A 19,005-nucleotide genomic window follows, 5' to 3' on the forward strand; every position below is an offset into this window, starting at 1 on the left:
CGCTGGGGCCGGGCTGCCCGGGCGGCGGGGGTTGCCTCGTGATGGCTGACAGCCCGTCAGCTAAAATACGCTTTTAGCGGTCAGCTAAAATACGCTCCCCAACTCTTTTTAAAGAGGGTGAAGTGGTTACCGTGCATAAAACGTAGCTCACCGGGGTTTTTTTCTTTCTTTTTTACTCTCCTGCACTGACTCAGTGTGCGGGCTGTTACTTAAACCTGTTTCTCACCCGTCCCTCTTCGATGACCTTTTAGCAAGGGAAGACAATGTCGAAAAACAGACCATCGCCGCCTTATTATTTTTTTTAAATATATGTAAAAGATGCTTAATTAGCGGGTGGGTGGCAAGTCAGTGTCACCCGCTTCTGCGGCCCGCTGCCTCTGAGGCACGAAGGTGTTGGGCGACAGCGGGAGGCCTTCCCGGATGACGGCCTGGGGTGAGCCCACCTTGTGCCGGGAGGTCACTCTGTCACAGGAGGGACCCTCGGCACGGTGTCCCGCTTGCCGATTCCCTGGACCACACTGCGCACTGGCCGAGGGGCTGGGGCTCTGCTCGGGGCTGTCGGTATGTGCAGCGCGTCAAGGCAAAAGTGTATTTTGCCTGGCTGGTTAATGTCCTTGGCGAAATGCTGAGGAGTTAAGCAAAGTGCAGTAAGAGTCTGGCTTGGCACTTCGGTTGCTTGAAGTCCTTTCTGGAAAACTGACCTTATTTGTTGATTATCCTTAACAGGCTCCAGGAGGTGAACGGTGTTCTTGGAGCTTTTTATGCATCTCTGTTCAGAGAGCAAGCTGTTCAGTGGTGTTGCTGTGGCCAGTGCAGCTTCAGGGTGAACTGGGAAGGATGCTGATAGGTTTTATACTTGTCCTTTAGATATGCTGTGGTCTGGAGAAGTTGATTAACTTCTTAGTATTTAACTGCCTCTTGCTTTAGTAAAGCGGAACTAAGCGGTCCACATCTCGGGTCTATTGTGCAGCTTTATTATCTGTCATGTGCTGTGAGGTGTTCCAGGTCAGTTTGAGCAGCAAATCATACTTAATTTGTAAGACATGAGGCCAAAAAGCTTAGCTTAACGAGCCAAGGAGGATGGATTTGAACAGTAGAGTTGAGCTGTGTAGAGGAACGGGGCAGTGTTTCTCATTCCCTTTTCTGAGGAAGGTATCCACCCAGGGGGAATGGAAGAGTCGGGGTTGGTAGCCAGGGAAAAGTATGTGAGCATTGCAACAAGTTGTTGGCATTTCTGCTCAACAGCTCTTGGAGACTGGTTTCTGAATTACAGGACACTGTTTGTTGGAAGTACATACTAACTGAATTGAATAAATTGTTGGTACTTTCATAAACAGTGTCAGAACATATATTTCTGTAAGCGGTATTTCTCATAAGTAAGGCACATATCTAAGGAAAAATGAAAACCAGCATGTGCATTATGTCGGTGTGCTCAAGGAACTGAAGAACAGGATGGTCTTGAAATGGAACAATGGTTGGAAATGGTTCCAAGAAATGATTCATGCAGTGAACATCTTCAGATGTCTCCCTACTGACAGGTATTGACCGTCTGATGTCGTGCTGCTGATTAGTATTTCTGTAGCAAAACCAGCAGGGCACTGTGAAGAAAATACAATTTGGAAACCTTGAGTGTACTTCTAGCCTTGTGATTCAGCAATTGAGAATTAAAAGCTGTTCTGTAGGACATTTCGTGGTGATCTTTGGGTGCATCTATAATTATAGTTAAGCAGCCTGTAAGAGGATACTTTGAGATGTGTGTGCTGACCGATTATGAAGCAGAAGTGATGCATTGTCCTATGTATGGGCACTGTTCCTCGCTCTAGGTGCAGGGAGCCCTGCAAGTTCTGTATGCTGAACATTTTTTTTGGAAGTGTTTTAGTGCTGGACACTTCTCTGCTAATATCTGACAAACTGTGGGAGTGGAAGTGGAAGTGAGGATTTTCTTTACTAGAAATTTTAATTCTATAGTGCTTACTTTTAAAATCAAACAGCTGCTCTCAAATAGTGGCATAACTGTCCCTGAATAACCCTGCATAAACAAATCAAGTTATGGGAATAAGCTCAAAACATGAAGGGATGAGATAGAAGGGAAAGAAAACAAAGCTCCTATATGCAGCAGCCCACAAATTGCAGAGAAGAGAGAGAAAGAGCAAGATGAGTCAGTAAGGGATAAGCCACCTGAAATGATGCCCAAAATATCATGTATTCTTTCTCTTTAGTAGCATGCAATTGCTTCTGCCTTGATTTCTTAAATGGGCTTGGTTTCTAGCAGAATGCTGTCCCTGCTACACTGACAGTTAAGTAGTTTATCTGATGATCAGTGCAAAACGTTAGGTACTCTAAAACCTACTTGTTTGCTACTACCTTTAGAAGTGTATTGATTGGGAGCAAATAACACCTGCCTTACACTTGCTCTATTCCCCAGAAGAAGAAAAAGCCTATCTATTAAATTTTACATTCCCTTAACCTTATACATGCAGTGATATTCATTACTTTTACGTACAGGTTGCCAAGCATGCCATTCTGTTTAAAACTCCCACCAAACTGTTGATGGTCCTCCTGGGGAGAAGATGTTGTCATCTGCTACAGGCACAGTCCAGAAGATGCAGGACCTCTTTCCTTTGACACATGGAGAGCAAGCAGGCATTGCTGGCCCTTCTGTTCTGTTAGGCTTCTCAGTAATGACTCTGCCACGGTGCTCTAGCGAATTCCTCTGCTCTTCAGTGCTAACGCAGTGAATGTGCAGCTGATAATTCCTGCCGCCTTTTGTCAGCTCCCAGGGAGCAAAAAAGTTGCGTGAGAATGCACCCAAACTCTTGATTACCCTTTTTTCCGGTTGCCTTTTTTTTTTTTTTTTTTTATTTCAGGGCAGGCTTTTGTGTGTGTGTACATGCCTGCAACTGAAACTGTGCTGAACAGCATGTTTTCTGTACTCCAGAAGTTACACAATCTAAGCACTGTGCTTAGTTGCTTTTCTTCCAGTTCAGAACCTGTCTGTGAGACACTCATATAGTGCTTGTCTTGGATATATATGTATTCAAAGTATGAGGAGATGTTAGAAGGAATGACTAGAGTGCAGCAGCTTTAACATTAAAAAGATTTTATGTAGTAACTTCACATGCAAATGATTCAGAGGAAGGAATGTGGAAGCTACATCCAGCCATCTTAACAGGGCCATTGTGGTAGATGTCCCTTTCCTGTGCTGCCTGGATCTGCTTCAACCATTTGACATAGGCTGAGAAATTATGACTTTTAAAAGTGTTTTTGACAACAGGAGATTAGTTTAAAAGTCTCAGGAGGCTCTTTTAATTATTGAAGTCATTAGTGCATGGCTTGTGTGAAGGAACTGAATGCCTGAATTTAATTTCTGAGCCATATGCCTACCAGAAGGTGTTACATTGGTGACTGCTAGAGTGTTGAGGAGGAACTTTTCAATTGGTTTTTAAAATGTCTGTGAAACACCCCATAAAATTTTGATAAGATAGTCAGGTTGTAAGACCAGCACCACAAAGTTAGTGAATGCCTGGATTAAACTTTCCAGACTGGCCCCTGTTTGATTTCATTGATGTAATTCTTGTTGTAAGTAGCTGGATTTTGTACCTGTGACTGAATTGGATACAGTGCTAGTCAAGTCAAATACATATGCATCTGTGTCCTACTTTTTCTCAGTCCCTAGCCTGGGGTTCCAAAGTTTGCAGCAGTAGTCAGTCTTCACTTCTGGTGTTAATGGGAGTTCTGCTTTAGGCATATGAAATGCAGTAAAATTTAGAGTACTGGGACCACTCCAATTTTGAAACATCTGAAGTTGGGTACTCAAAATTAGTGGCTTTTTTTAGTCTTAAACTTGGTTTGAAAAAATACATTAAGATTAGTAAAGAAGTGTTTATATATTGTACAGACAGGCATTTTGGAAAATCTCATGGGGTAATGAAATCTGTCTCTAGAGCATGTTCTTCATAATTCAAACCATGAACAGTAGACTAAGTCCTAGGTCCATGTATTGAGCAATGGGAAAAAAGCAGAAAGTAATCAGTCAGAATAGCAGCAATTGTGTGCTGTCCATTCCTTGCACTGAATAATGTAGAAAGCTTGTAGAAATTGTGCCTCTGAAGACTGTGAGGTATACAGGGTGTTGATTAAATGTTTTGCAGGTGGCATTAATTTTGTCATTTCCTAGATTTTGAAGGCCTCTCGCAATTGTAAGCAGTGTGTATGCATGCAGCAGAAATAGCAGGTTAAAATAGCAGGTGCCTATCTGCTGATAAAAGCGATTAAAGAGCCTGTTTTTTTGGAACTAAAGTGTGAGCTTTTATGTATTTTGTTTTGTTAGTTAGGAAAAGATTTTAACAGACTGCTATGGAAGACAATACAAAAGATAAATGTTGATAACAGTAGAAACACTGTTATCAGTACACTGTAGGTACATCACTGTCAAGGAGAAAGAAGGAGCAGTGTTTATACTTCATGGCTATAAGAGCATTTTTTTTTTTTAATCTCCATCCTTCCTTCATTTTTTCCTTTAATTTTACTTCACTAGCAAAACATTCACTGGTATAAATTGGACTACTAAGTCCTAGTAATTAACTTTCCAATAGGAAAGTGTAATGTCTTTGGAAGATTAGTGAGTTTTTTTATAGTTCAGAAAATACTGTAAAAGGCGTTATATGGACTTTGCTATAAAATGGATTTGGTTTTCCTTCCTATTTGTGGTTGTCTCAGGTTGTACTCTTCATATAGGCTACTTTACCAAAAGCATTAATTTCATAGATTGTTGGACAAACTGAAATAAATCATTATGTGCCTATAGTGGAAATTAGTTGGCTTTATATATTAGTTCAAATTTGGGATGCAGAAGTCTTTGCCAGATATTGTTCTTTTTATTTTTCTTATTTTTTTTTCTTTTAATCTGTTTAATACATAAAATCCCTTGCAATAATTGTATCTGATTGTCCTGAGTAGTTACAGAGTCAGACTCCTCTTTGCTTTCTCTCCTTTTGGCTAATAGTCTTCAAACTTGAGCTGCTTTATAGGATCAAAGAGATGAGGGTGTGGAAGGCACGACTAGCTCAAGTGTGCTTATTTTATCTTAAGTCTTTGCCTCATGTACGTAAAAATCACTGTGGAGAGAATTACAGCATGAAGCAGACTGTTTCCTCTGCCTGACACTCTGCTTTGGGTGATGAGCTACGACAGCACGCAGACACACAGCGTAGCTGGCTGTAACGTAACAGGGATAGGGAAGCTCACTGCTGTCACACGGAGCTGTACCAGGGCGCTGGTGGCTGTGAAACGGCTCTTGGTACTCGGCCTGACAGATTGAGCGAGCCCGGCTGTGCCGCGAGGTGGATTTGCGCAGCGAAACATTGGAGGACAGTGCTGGCTTGAAGTATCGCAGCTCTCCTTCGGCCACTTTGTGAAATTACAGCCCTCTCGTTTCGTATCCCGGCGCAGTTTAATCCAGACAAAGGCTGCAGTACCTCAAGTGTCAGCGGAAGGGGTGACAAACTTAGTATGTTGTTGGCTTCAGAGGCTTGCTCCACTGCAGGGTGTTGGCTGTCTGCCTTCCCTACTTTTTCCTGCTTGCCAAAAAAAGCATTGCGAGCTCCTCCGTGCAGTTGAATAGCAGATGCTCCAAATACCAAACATGGTCTTTGCAACACACGTGAACTCTCCCCTCTGACGAGGGTAGACCTTCTGGCCTTCAAAGAGGTGACTCCTCTCAGCGTGCTTTGTAGTGCTACATGCAGGTGCTGAACGTTTGAATTCATGATTGAGCACCTAGCTTTTGAAGAGCTGAACCTTCTCCCTTCAGAATGACATTTGTTGGCATTTTTCCAAAGGAATGGCTTAACTGTCTTTTGCCCTCTGCATGCAAGTTGCTGATACTCGTCGTTCTTCTCTTGACAGGCTGCTGATACCCTTGCTGTGAGGCAGAAGAGAAGGATCTATGATATCACCAATGTTTTGGAGGGGATTGATCTCATTGAAAAGAAGTCAAAAAACAGCATTCAGTGGAAGTAAGTGGTGTCAATTTTGCAAATTTTCATGTGCTCAGGAGCAACAAAAATTGCCTCTTTCCACTTCTCCTGGCTTAGATATGACACAGTAAAATTAATGTTACACTCGCCAATGAGCAATGTGATATTTTAGAATTATACTAAAGTTGCAAATGAACTTTATTTGTCTTCCCTTTAACTTGCATCTTTGATACATAAAATCAAATTTAAAGCATACAGGAGAGCAACTTTCATAAAACTTGTACTGCTACTTCATAACTAGCACTTGCAGATGAAAAATTTACTCTAGATGAATCCAGGAAGGGTACTGGGACACACTGTCACCACCTACCTACCCTTCTGTAGTCCGTGCCTATTTTGTCTTGGGTCGTTGCTTCAGCTTTCACCTTCTAAGAGTTAGAGGGGAAGGGGGAAGGGCCCGCAAAGCAGCTCCAATGTAGAAAAAGCTGCATTCCAAAAGAAAATAGTTAAAGGGAAATTTTAAATTTTATTTGAAGTTAAGAGTTTTCATTCTTGTGTTAAAACACTACTGAACACTACTGGGAGAGTAAATGCATATTCCCTTCATATTGAATATTAGATTTTCAAAATGTTGAAAATAGTCTTAAGAAATGATTTTAGCATGTTTGCTTCATATTTTTGCTTCTTGTGATTTCATGAACCCTTATGCCTTTTTAAGAGGTGTAGGTGCTGGCTGCAATACAAAAGAAGTCATAGACAGGCTGAGGTATCTGGAAGCTGAAATTGAAGATCTAGAGCTAAAAGAAAAAGAATTGGATCAGCAGAAACTGTGGCTTCAGCAAAGTATCAAGAATGTCATGGATGATTCTACAAATTACCAATATCCTTTTAAATTAATTGTGTGCATCTGGGAACTAGAATTAAAGCAACAGTTAAAGTGTAGGTAACGGGTAAAACATAATCTAGTCCATTTTGTCCAGAAGCAAGGAGAGGCTAATTTTTTTTCCGGTTTTGGTTGAAAAAGAAAGAAAATCTAAATCTTATTTACATTACTTTTTAAACCTCTGTGACTGTATGATTGGTAACCTGAAAATAATTTAGCGCGCACACACACACATTTATATATATATATTTAAGTAATTTTTAAGTCAATGGTATAATCCTGGTGTCTTATTTTAAAACAATTGTATTGCTTTCCAGTGCTTGAATTTAATCTTTCTTAGCAGTACTTTACATTAATCTCTCTTTGTGTTGCTTCCTTATCTTTTAAAGATTAAGCTATTACCCAAAGATAAATTGGGTTGGCAAAGTCATGAAGCTTGTTGGGTTTGAAACTGGAAACGTATCCTGTGTGTAAAAACCCCATGAGCAGAGAGTTCCTGCTGCATTACTTGTAACTATATGTTTAGCTGTCCGGCAAGATACTGAGCAAAATAGACACCTGACATTTGGAGCAGAAAACTGCTCCTCTTATCTATAATACCAGTGATAAGTACTTAAAAATTGCTTGCAGTTGCTTTGCAGAAACTGTTGCTGTAAAATAGATTTTGTATAAAGGAGATTGAAGTTAGATGTTAGGAGAACCTTTCCTTTGGGAGAGCTAGCACTGGAATTGACTCCCTAGAGGTGATGGAATATTCATCACTGGGGGGTTTCCAGAAGAGGGGAGACAAATGTCTGTCTGGCATGTCTTAACAGTTGATCCTACTTTGAGGCAGGGGAATGGGATGGCAGGTGAACTCTCAAGTCCCTTCTGGCAGTATTTTTGTGTGATTCTGGGAAGTCCTGATACGTACTTGAATTCTGTAGTGTCAAGTTCATGAGGTAAATAGTATTCTTCAAAACAAGATTTCACATGTTCTCTTTGTTTTAGAAGAATCTCTTCTCATTCAAGCTATGCAACTTTTTCCTTTTTGTATTTTCTTCACAGATACAGATTTTTTTTTTTCTTTAAAAGACAGAATACTGCTATTTTTAACTAGCCATTCTGAAAGACAAAAATCATGCCTTGATTATACTTCTGAGTAACAGCAGTAAGTTTATAGTTTAGGCTGAGTTTGGACAAACTTCTTTTAAAGGGCAGCAAATATCAGTTTTGTGTTGCTTTAAGAAAAAACTTCCTTGACATAAATTACGTTTTCATATGTCACGCATGAAGATATTTGCAACTGCTTCAATGGTAAGTTGCTGCTAGGATGTATTTCTGAAAGTGAGGGATTTCCTGATCTTCCTCTTGAAAACTAACTTGCTAACTAACCTGCTTTTTCCCTGTAAGCATTTTGAATTTAAAAGTATTCAGTAGTGATCAGTAGTAAGCAGATGTATCTTATAATGTTTGTGACCAGCAAGTTCTGGCATTTTCTAGGTGTAATCACAGATTGTACGGAATGGAAGCTCAGCTGTTTTCAGAGTACTGTTTTTTGGATGTCTCTTTCTGTATTCATACTTTCTAATAGCTTGCCTCAGGCTGTTGATGGAACCAGGGACAAGGCATGTTGGTCCAACCTACCAGAAAGACCAGGCAGGTCCAAATTTCCTCAAATTTTCTGGTGGCAGCTGCAGCCAGAGGGAGTTCTTGATAATGCTATATAAATGGAGCCAGTTGAAGTTCAATGATGGGGCATTTCTACTAAATCAAAAGGATTCCTTCTGTATAGGAGGTTTGAAGAAATTGCCAAGAATTGCTGGCAAGAAGTTACTTCCCTTGACATCCTCTCCTGATCCTGGACACCCAAGGGTAGAGTCTTGTTCAGCCTTCAGCTAGGCTTAGAACCATCTCTTCTTCGCCACAAGGAAAGTTGGGTTTGGTTTTGAATAAAAATGTAAGATTAGACAACTACTGCATTTTAACAGAAATGAGCTGTTACTAAAAACAGTAATTACAAAATGTGGAGGCCCTTAGTATGTTGGTCACGTAGTACTTCAGCTCAAGGAGTAGGCCCATGTGAACATCATGAGGTTCAACAAGGCCAAGTGCAGGGTCCTGTACCTGGGTTGGGGCAACCCCTGGTATCAATACAGGCTGAGGGGTGAAGGGATTGAGAGCAGTCCTAGTGAGAAGGGCTTGGGGGTACTGGTGGATGAAAAGCTGGATGTGAGCTGGCAGAAGGCTGACCATATCCTGGGCTGCACCCAAAAAAGCATGGCCAGCAGGTCGAGGGAGGGGATTCTGCCCCTCCACTCCGCTCTGGTGTGACCCCACCTGGAGTCCTGCGTCCAGCTCTGGAGCCCTCAGTACAGGAAAGACATGGACCTGTTGGAACGTGTCCAGAGGAGCGCCACCAAAATAATCAGAGGGATGGAACACCTCTCCTATGAAGAAAGGCTGAGAGAGTTGGGGTTGTTCAGCCTGGAGAAGACAAGGCTCTGGGGAGACTTTATTGCAGCCTTCCAGTACTTGAAGGAGGCTTATAAGGAAAGTGGGAACAGACTTTTTAGCAGGGCCTGTTAAAAGGGGTAATGGTTTTAAACTAAATGAGGGCAGATTTAGACTAGATATAAGGAAGAAAATTTTCACAATAAGGCTGGTGAAACACTGGAGGAGATGGGGAGTGGTAGATGCCCCATCCCTGGAAACGTTCAAGGTCAGGTGGGACAGGGCCCTGAGCAACCTGATCTAGTTGAAGATGTCCCTGCTTATTGCAGGGGGGTTGGACTAGATGACCTTTAAAGTCCCTTCCAACCCAAACTATTCTATGATTCTATGACTCATGTAAGTATCTCTTAGGAGGCAGAGGAAGAAAACCATTATTCTAAGTTACAGACAAAGGGGAAATGATGATAAGGTAGGTGAGTGACCTGCAGTGTAAGGCAGGTTGTGCCAGTGCTGTTGATGTGATTGTGATCTCCTGACTTTAACCAGTAGTGTGCATAGTAAGCCACAGGTGAGTTTGATGGCCAGCTCTTACATCCCAGTTGTATGTGCTGCAGAAGCTGTCAGCTTAGACACTGGGAAGCGCTGGCACTGATGTTGTTCATCAAGACGTTTTTTTCCTTCTGTTAAATCTCTCTGTAGTACCACCACTCTTCAAAGCCATAAAGTGAGCTGGAACAAAGCTGCTAGCTGAAAAAGAAACTAGTTAAGTATTTTCACCTCACATTACATATACAGCTAGGAGATCTGGGGACAGTAACAAACAGGTAAAAGAAGTGCTAGATCTTGTACTGCTACGAGAAAAGGTTTTTGCAACTATGGTCTAAGTATTTGAATTCTGTGATTTATATTACAGGATATACTTGGATCTTATACGGACTATGCAAGTCCCACCATAAATTTATTCATGCTAGAATTATGCAGTATTTAAAGTGACCTTAGAGAATTACCGTATCTCATTTGAGTGGATACCATGCAAAACTTAAGAAAAATATGCACACTTAACACTTTCTTAAAAATTGCTATTTAACCAGGAGACACACTTCTAGCAATTCAAGCACCTTGTGGTACACAGTTAGAAGTACCTATACCCGAAATGGTATGTACTGGTTTCTTGTTTACCTAAGTTTTCTAGAGGGACAGTGGAAAAGAAGAGCTACATTAGAACAGAGGTTTTATCTCTATCTGTGTGCAAGGGGGGGGGTGGGGGGGGGGGGGGGATAAAAATTAAGATGGTTTCAGTTGAGAAGGGAGGGGCCAGGTAGGAAAAAGTGTTTTTTGTACACCTAGATAGACTAATGGTAACTCTGTCTTCTATTAAAAACAAGATACCATAGTGGGGGGTTTTGCCCTCTCTTCTTCTCTCTGGCTTTTAAATGTTGCAACTTTCCAAATTAGGCATAATTGTCATGAATTCCCCTGAGAACTTACTAGCAGTGACTTTTATGTGTCAAATTGCTCTGTTGTAGTTAAAACAGATCTCTTATGAAAAAGCCTCCTAGATTTAGTTGTAGGTTTAGTTTAGCTATAGTTTATGTTTAGTCTCGTGGTACTAGACTGGAGAGAGAAACAGACTGCAGTCTTGCTTTAGCCAAAAGGCTTAAATGGGCAAGATTAAAGTAGGAGGCCAAATTACTTACCTCTGTCCATCTTTAATATTTTTTTTTGTTGCAGTGCTCTGTTTTAAATAGGGTTTACATAGTTGGGCGAGAGCATTGTATGAAGCATGATAGCCACTATGCTTGTAGAAGGCTGAAATTCACCCAAGAAGTTTCACAAGCTATTTTTAGTGAGGCTAAGCACAGTCTAATATCATAAGAGCATCCAAAGCTAGAACCATGAAGCTGATCAGTGGTACTATCTTTGTCCGTCTCTGCTGAAATCAGTTCAGGCAATGGTAAGGTTCTCTGTGGGACCAAAGGTAGCAGCTGTCATGTTGGGGGTGGCTTGGCTTTTTTTGGCTTTTTGTCAAGGACTAAAACAGCTGACCTTAGTCTTCATTGACAAGTTCAAATTGGATGTTTTTGCTTTGGTTTCCCTTCCCTGAGGCTTCTTTCCCATTTTTTTCATCCTCATTGGTTTTTTTAGAATGTACTTGCTGAAAACCTGTTTGCTGAATTAGCCACTGTGGAATCAGCGGTCTCATTGAGACTGTGCTAGAGGAAGCTAGTCCTAGCTGTATTGCTTAAGTAACTTGCCAAAAGAAGGCCTGGAAAGTCAGCTAAGAAATTGTTTCTACTGATTCATGATCCTGTGTTCACTCAGTCTGGGTGAGATATCCAGCTGTTTTAGGATGCTTGGTCCCAGTGGGGATCATTCTAAAGCTCCATTTAAAAGGAAGAAATGTGCAGAAATCATTATCTATCATTGTTGCCATTGTTACGATGTAGTCCCACTATGTGTAACTTGAACTCAGGATTTAGTTAAGCACTTTGAAGAATTGTGTATTTGTGTCCTCTGTAACAGTGGTCTGGTCAGGTAAATACATTACAGGTTTGTAATCTGGTTTGTTTATTAGATCACTGTATTAAATACTTCTTTTCCTGAGTATGATTTGATAAGTTTGTTCCAATTATCAGTGATCTAACTAGAAGAGCACCGTATTTACTTTCTGGGAGGTAAAAAGTACATCAGTTTGAGAATTCTGTTCAAACATCTTCATTACTTTCTGTGGGAAATAACTGTCCAGTTACTGTTACGTTTTGTAAAGTTCCAAGTTCTCAAGGAAAGGTAACTTTCATAACATGCCACCTTTACAGGGACAGAATGGACAGAAAAAGTACCAGATCAATCTTAAAAGTAGTTCAGGACCTATCCATGTGCTGCTTATAAATAAAGACTCAAGCTCCTCCAAGCCCATGGTGTTTCCAGTTCCTCCCCCTGATGACCTTGCACAGCCCCCATCTCAACCTGCAGCTCCAGTGACTCCCCTTAAACCTGCTACAGCTCCACAAAATCCACCAGAACATGACCTGAACCAAGGACAAGAGCTGCCACAAACATCAGTTGCAGACACGCCATCAGGTGGGTCCAGAGTTTTTCCTACCTCAGATGGGTGGGGAAGGAAGGAAACTAGAGGGAAAAGAAGAAACTATTAGAAAAGGTGGTAGATGAAGGAAAGATCAAAAATTTGTGTTGCATAGCAGCTGTCTGTTAAGAAACTACCCTAAAGGCTAACGGCTCTCGGGAGGTTACAGAGAAGCCTCTTGTGTGGTGAAACAAATTCTCCCCTTGTAGCTTGTCACCTTATACCAAACAGCTTTTGGATGTGATCCTGTTAATTATTGAGATGCTTCTCCAGAATGCAGTATGGAACAAAACGGCCAGCGTGTGAAGGAGTCCGTGTTTTGAACATGAACCTTTTAATGAGACAAATAGCACAGGCACCAGTTGCAGCTTTTGTGCCACGAGGTCACTTACCATCTTCCCACATAGCCACAGTGAGAGACTGCCTGAATATCAGGTATTTTTTTCATAATAATAGTAGGGTAATAAGAAAATACTTACGAAGATGCTGTCAGTGTTACACACTGCATTTCTGAGTGTTGCCAATGACATTGTGCTTGTGACTTTGGAAGGGGGAAGACTCCTCTCACCTCATCCCAGACATTGGCTATGTTCTTCTCAAAGCCAGTTGCAGGCCTTTTGTGCTCCCTTTTACCATAAGGGACTTCACAATGTGCCTTTCTGTCTTTGTAGATGGCAGTGTGCAGCAGGACAGTACAATCCCAGCAGCTCCTTACTCCAGCCTTCAAGAGTCGGTGTTGTACCCCAGCCTTTCAGGAGATGTCGCCCAAGCTACAGCTAGCTCCAATGACTACCAGGGCTTGCTGCCCCTGGATGTTAACTGTATTCTCAAGCCAAACTCATTCGACATGGCAAAGATGGAGGAGCCTGCAGGTAGGAACAAGCAGTTAATGTTTAAATGGTTCTATTAGTTTCTTGAGCCCTTCTTTGTGACCAAGCTAGCGATGAGTTACACAGAGGGAGAGAGGAGCACTTTTCCCACAGAGGAATCGAGAGGCCTTTGTTCATCTAATGAAACCACTGAGCCAGCTCTGAGCAGCAAACTCATTTTGAGAAAACTGCCTTTCTCTGCCACCAAGTAAGCTTCATATTGTACATGGCTCTACGGCTATAAAGGATCAGTGGGAGGAATGTATCTGGAAAAACTGAGGGATACAAAGATGAATATACTTTGCTTATATATACATGGCATGCTGTCTCCACAGCTCCTACATTGCACGAGCCATACTATACTGTGCAATTCAGTGTTTTAATGCAGAGAACATGTGTAGATTTCCATAAACACATGCTCCTGTCTTTCACAGGAAATATCGGTGGGGATATTATTGATGAACTCATGTCTTCTGACGGTAAGTATTTAGCATCTTTACTTTTCTAATAATCACAAGTAGCAGCGTGGTTTTTGTGCGAATAGCACTCTTGGTAGGTGTCTGTTAAATCTGATGCCAAGAGTTAGTATGAAACTACCTCTTTCCCCTGCACTGCCTCCTCTATCTTTGACATTCTTGTCTTTGCTCCCCTTTCCATTCCCTGTACCGGTTTTATTTAACAATCAAAACATGAAAGCCTTAATCCAGCAAGAACTTACATGCATGAGTAACCGACCAGTCCTTAATTCAGGAACAAAGAAAGATCAGGCTGATGACTAGAATGCTGCCTTAAAAAAAAAAAAAAAAGTTGGGTTTAATTCTGTTTGGCCTCAGGCTTCCTGCAGTAGCTTTGAGAAAACATTTCAGAACATATTTACATGCCTGCATGCAGACTGATACATGGCCAGCTGTGGTACACTAACAGAATAGACAAATGTCACCTGTTTCTGCTCTTGCACCTCGGTGGCCATACAGGTGCTGAACTGAACCACAACTAGTAAGTTCACATGTTCCCTGCCTCTCTGCTCTGTCTCGCTAAGGTACCAGGTAAAGAGGTGAACTCAGCTGGCGCTGGTCCTCTTGCCCTGTAAATACGCCACTGTGAGCAGCCTCTGCTAGTGTCTGCCCATCAAGCAGACAACCTGAGGGTTTATCCAAAAAGAAACGGGTAATTATAAGATCGGAGGGGCAAAATGGGATTATGCGAACGTGCCAATACGTGGCTAAAATGGAAATAGTCTCCACTTTTAGAGCAGGCACAGCATGCCCAGCTCATCTGCACTAGGTTAGTGTTCCTGAGGTGCAGCATGAGGGCTGAGGTTTCTCTTCTTGCATTCTCTCCCCAAAGGCGGCTTCAAGTCCATGCTTGAAATGCAGTGCACAGAAACTGCTAGCCTCCATTCGTCATCTGTAAAATAGGGATAACGGTAACTTCCTTACTTAAAATGGTAAATACTTGAAGTCTGATACATGCAGTCCTGTAACAAGATGAAGGAACATAAATTACAGCTTTCTGAGGAAAGTTTCAAAAGCTGCTCAGGAGCTCCTTTGCTGCAGAAGTTGTTAAGTCCATATTCCACTGCTATCACTCCATTCCAGCAAATGCACTTAAAATACTAAGCAAGAAATGTAGACACATCACTTTACTGCCTTAGTTTGAAGGCAATAGAGGTATTCACAGTATGTATCCTAGCATGCTTGTCAGATTATCAAGACTATTTTAATTAAGACTAACCCTGATACTGGTGATGACAAACATACTGAATTATGACATAGGGCTTATATTCCAAAATTGTTTTAATTTAAACTAAACTATTCCTGCCTTACAGTTTTTCCTCTCTTACGACTCTCTCCTACTCCCGGAGATGACTACAACTTTAACCTGGATGATAATGAAGGAGTCTGTGATCTCTTTGATGTGCAGATACTAAATTATTAGATACTGTGTCAACCAGACTACTTATCTACCTCTAACTATAACATTCTAGACTTCTTCATAACCTAAGTATTTGAATAATGAATGTATAACTTCTTAGTTCACTGACTCTGGGAGTATAATTCCTTTTGCTTCCTTTAACTACTTCACAAAACAAATTCAACAACCAGAAAAAAGGGCTTTTATCAAAAATCCTGGCACGTTTTTCCACCTGAGTGTCCTCTGTGTAATCCAATTATTTGGAGTTTTCTTTAGTAAGAAAAGCAAAAATGCTTTATAGCCTTTTGATAATTTTTTAAAAAATGGTTAGGCTTCTTGTTCACAGTTAACAGCATTTTCTTTGAAGCTTTACTGCCGAGAAGCTTTCTATTTTTTTTTAACCTTTCAATAGATTTTGAAGCTTTCACTGCCAACCTGAAAAGTGAAGGATATCAACTTGGGTTAGTTAAATTGTTTCAGTGAACCTATTTTGTGAAGTGCCTTCTGTTTTAGCACTTTAAGTTTCTCACACTGACTTCTGACATTCCACTTTCCTAGATGATAGGAAAGGTCTGTTTGTAGTTTGTATTAAAGTGTGCCAATACTTGTATATTAACAAATTTTTTTTTTAATAAAATTGTACAAACAAAGGCATCAGTGTTTTTCGTCTTCATTTCTTGCAATCCTTTCGTTGTCCATTGTGCATTACAACTGAGATAATAGGCTTGTGGCAGCATCCACGTTTGCTGGTTCTTCTTCCAGATGTGTGGAAACCTGAAAAAAAAGAGTTAAAGTAGAAAACAGTATCTTTTTACTCTGCTTGGGAAAAACCTCTAATAAACACTTGTCTAGAAGATTAGTTTGTCTTTATGTATTTAACTTAGGCTATTTTTTCAATCATAATTCAATAATTATGGGTATTTACAGCATTCACTAAACTTGACAGATAAGCAGCCAATACTTTATGCTGCAGGAGAAAGACAAAGCATGGTGCCAGTAATGTAACATAGGCTTATCTTTTAGTTCAGGAAATAATACTCTCAACATAGTTTTGCAGCTTTGGAGAACATACTGTTACAGCCCCAGTGATCAAATGCAACATTACATCACATACAGCTGTACCAGCACACAAGCAGTGGTACAGTCTGAATTCCTGGCTCTGTGCAATAGCAAACCAGCAGGGATAGGGCCACTGGCACCAACTGCCTTGAAATCCTTGCTAAGCCTCATCCTGTGCTGGCGGCACTGTCACCTACATTTCATTTTTCCCCCAGCCTCTCCTTAAGGTATTTGACACGTGTTCTGTCGCTCCCAGCCATACAGAAACTTGATCACCCCAGGCACAGTAAATAAAACTACACTCATGTTCACTTCTCCAAACTCCCTCTACTTTGGCCTCTACCCAACAGCCAGGATGGATTCATCTGTACTTTGTCCTGGCTTGCTGCTTTCTCTCTCCCCCAGACCATGCCCAGTACATCAGGAAGAGTCAGCATAAAGAGTTTATATGGAGGAGCTTGTCTACAATTAAATCCTGTGAATTATTTCTTGCTTGATACTGCATGTAGCCCTGTTAAATAGAGCAGACAAAGGAAGACAAGTAAAACACTGTCTTGAACCCTAAGTGCTACAGGCAAGATCTTTAGTACAGAAATTGCTGTTTCAAGTGTTGGTATTTCTGATGAGGGAGTATGCTTAGGAATTGGGAACAGAAGGAGGCAGAGCTGTTTGTTTGGTTCAAAGCACTATCAGGTGCTTCAGGTAGGGAACAGCAAGGTTAATCCTTAATTTCTGTGTCTATTCATATTGAGGCATAAGTCTCAAGGGACTGGAGCTGGAATTACCTTTTAAAAAAAATAATTAAAAACCACTAGAACATAATTTAAAAATATGTTTTGGAAGCATGCTCCAGCTTGGCTGCCCACCATCTTCTCTCTTGACTTTAGGAGTTCCATAGCACTTGAGTATGCTAACCAGATTTCAACATTACCACACAACTGAAATTAATACAGCTGGGTTTATGGCTTTAAAGCAGCTGCATTAATTGCATCGCAGTCTTAGCGCCAGAATACAATGCTTTGAACATGCATTTTCCTTTCATTTACCTTCTCAGATTTTTACAAAGGGCAATTACCTGATGACTCTGCTGAGGTTCTGCTGCAGTGCCTTTTGATAGCTGCTGTACTTCTTCCTGAACTTCAGCAAAAGCTTTATTTATTGTGCTGACTTTCTCAGCATTTCTAATGTTTATCTGGGAGGGGAAAAAAATACATTGCTATTTTTAAGTGAAATTCCACCGGTATGTGATATTGTGCCATATTTGTACAACTATTACAGTGTTGCATGCATATCTTCCAAAATTGCTTTTCAGTTGGCATGTTTTTAAACTTGAGTTCATCTGTTACTTAATTATACTACTAATGTGCTAATAAATTGAAAATTATGAAAGCAGTAAAACTTGTTCTATTGGAAAGGGAACCCATAGTGATCCAGAAACAGAACACAAAGAAAAGAAAAGCCAGGCTGTGGACAGGCCCTGCTATGCCACCCTCAGCTCCTCTTGGCTGGAGTGGAATTCCAGGAAGGGTTCTTTCCTTTATTTGTAAACGATCTTATCATTTTAAATTTCTTCCAGTAGTTTGCCTTTCAGCATCACACCCTGCATCCCTAGTTGTTCATACTGTTAGGTCTGGCCAGCAACATCTATCAGATTTTGGTGTAGTATTGGAAGAAATTTGTATGGCTGTAGCAGACCAGGATGTGTATCTGGTCCATAGACACCTCAGCCTCACTTAGACCAGGTCTGTCTTTAGAAGTTATTTCAGCAAAGATCCTTGCTTTGGAATGGCAAGAGCTAAGATACAGACATGTGCTGGGGACAATAATCTGTCATAGAGGAGCAGGGTGGATGCATGGGGCCATAAACTCTTTCACCACTGCAGCAAATTCAGCTGGTCTCAGCCCTAGCACCTGTTGCTTCTGAAGTACCAAGTCTGGAACAGGACTGTAGCCAGATAATGGCCTATTACATTGCAAATGTTCCAGAAGCACGCACATACTTCTTCAGGCAGCCCCAAATTTCAGGATACCTACTGCTCTTCCAAAGGTGAATTACACCTGTAATTCATCTCTCAAAAATTTACATAGACAGAAGCAAACCGTGACTGTTACATGTATTCATTTTGCTTTCAAAGCTGCTGTAATTTCAGGGCATGTGTATATTAACAATAATTCCATTTATTCTGAGTGACCAGGAGAACCAGTAGTAAGAAAGCAGTAGCAAGAGGCTAATAAAACAAGCCTATTCAGATTAGCAGTTTAATTCATAATAACCTGGATGGTGGCTCGAGAAATACAGACTCAACTACTAGCTCAAATCAGAGTGGATGGGACTGTCGGCAGTGCAGTTCACAAAGAGCTTAGGTTTCCCATTGGGGCTTGTTACTGTCTTCCAGCTTCACAGGGGTGCTGACAGGATCCAGTCAGTTTTAGTACCTGATATCTTCAGCTACTCTGGCAGGACTTCTCCATAGAAAGAGGCTCTGTAGCTAGCATGTGTATCTATACCAAAAGTTGTCTGAATTGTTATAATGGGCTTTTATCTATTAAAGAATAAATCTATTTTAACATCTTTTTCTGAGCATTTTCCTATACTGCTTAATGATAAGTAACTCCCCAAAGGCTTAATGAATTAAAGAATACAGCTTCAAACACGCAGAATAAAATTTTACTCCTAATAAGCTACTGACTTTTCATGAATATGTTTTTAAACCTGTTTCTCCTTTTATTATACAGAACCCTCTACACTAAGTGGAGATGTGACGCCAGCAATATGGAATTGTT

At 40.9% G+C, this 19,005-nt stretch overlaps 1 protein-coding gene across 1 annotated transcript; it reads left to right on the forward strand.

The window, feature by feature from the left end:
* The first annotated feature begins 420 nt into the window (after positions 1-420).
* E2F5 (E2F transcription factor 5, p130-binding) lies at positions 421-15,812 on the forward strand. Its single transcript, XM_010291580.1, has 10 exons — positions 421-561; positions 5,908-6,017; positions 6,697-6,858; positions 8,114-8,157; positions 10,386-10,450; positions 12,111-12,375; positions 12,641-12,658; positions 13,051-13,251; positions 13,683-13,727; positions 15,077-15,812. The coding sequence occupies exons 1-10, from the start codon at positions 421-423 to the stop codon at positions 15,184-15,186; spliced, it is 1,161 nt and encodes a 386-aa protein (XP_010289882.1). The 3' UTR covers positions 15,187-15,812.
* The last annotated feature ends 3,193 nt before the right edge of the window (positions 15,813-19,005 follow it).

The sequence above is a fragment of the Phaethon lepturus genome, unplaced genomic scaffold (assembly GCF_000687285.1).
Source record: "Phaethon lepturus isolate BGI_N335 unplaced genomic scaffold, ASM68728v1 scaffold53067, whole genome shotgun sequence".
Taxonomy (NCBI): Eukaryota; Metazoa; Chordata; class Aves; order Phaethontiformes; family Phaethontidae; genus Phaethon; species Phaethon lepturus.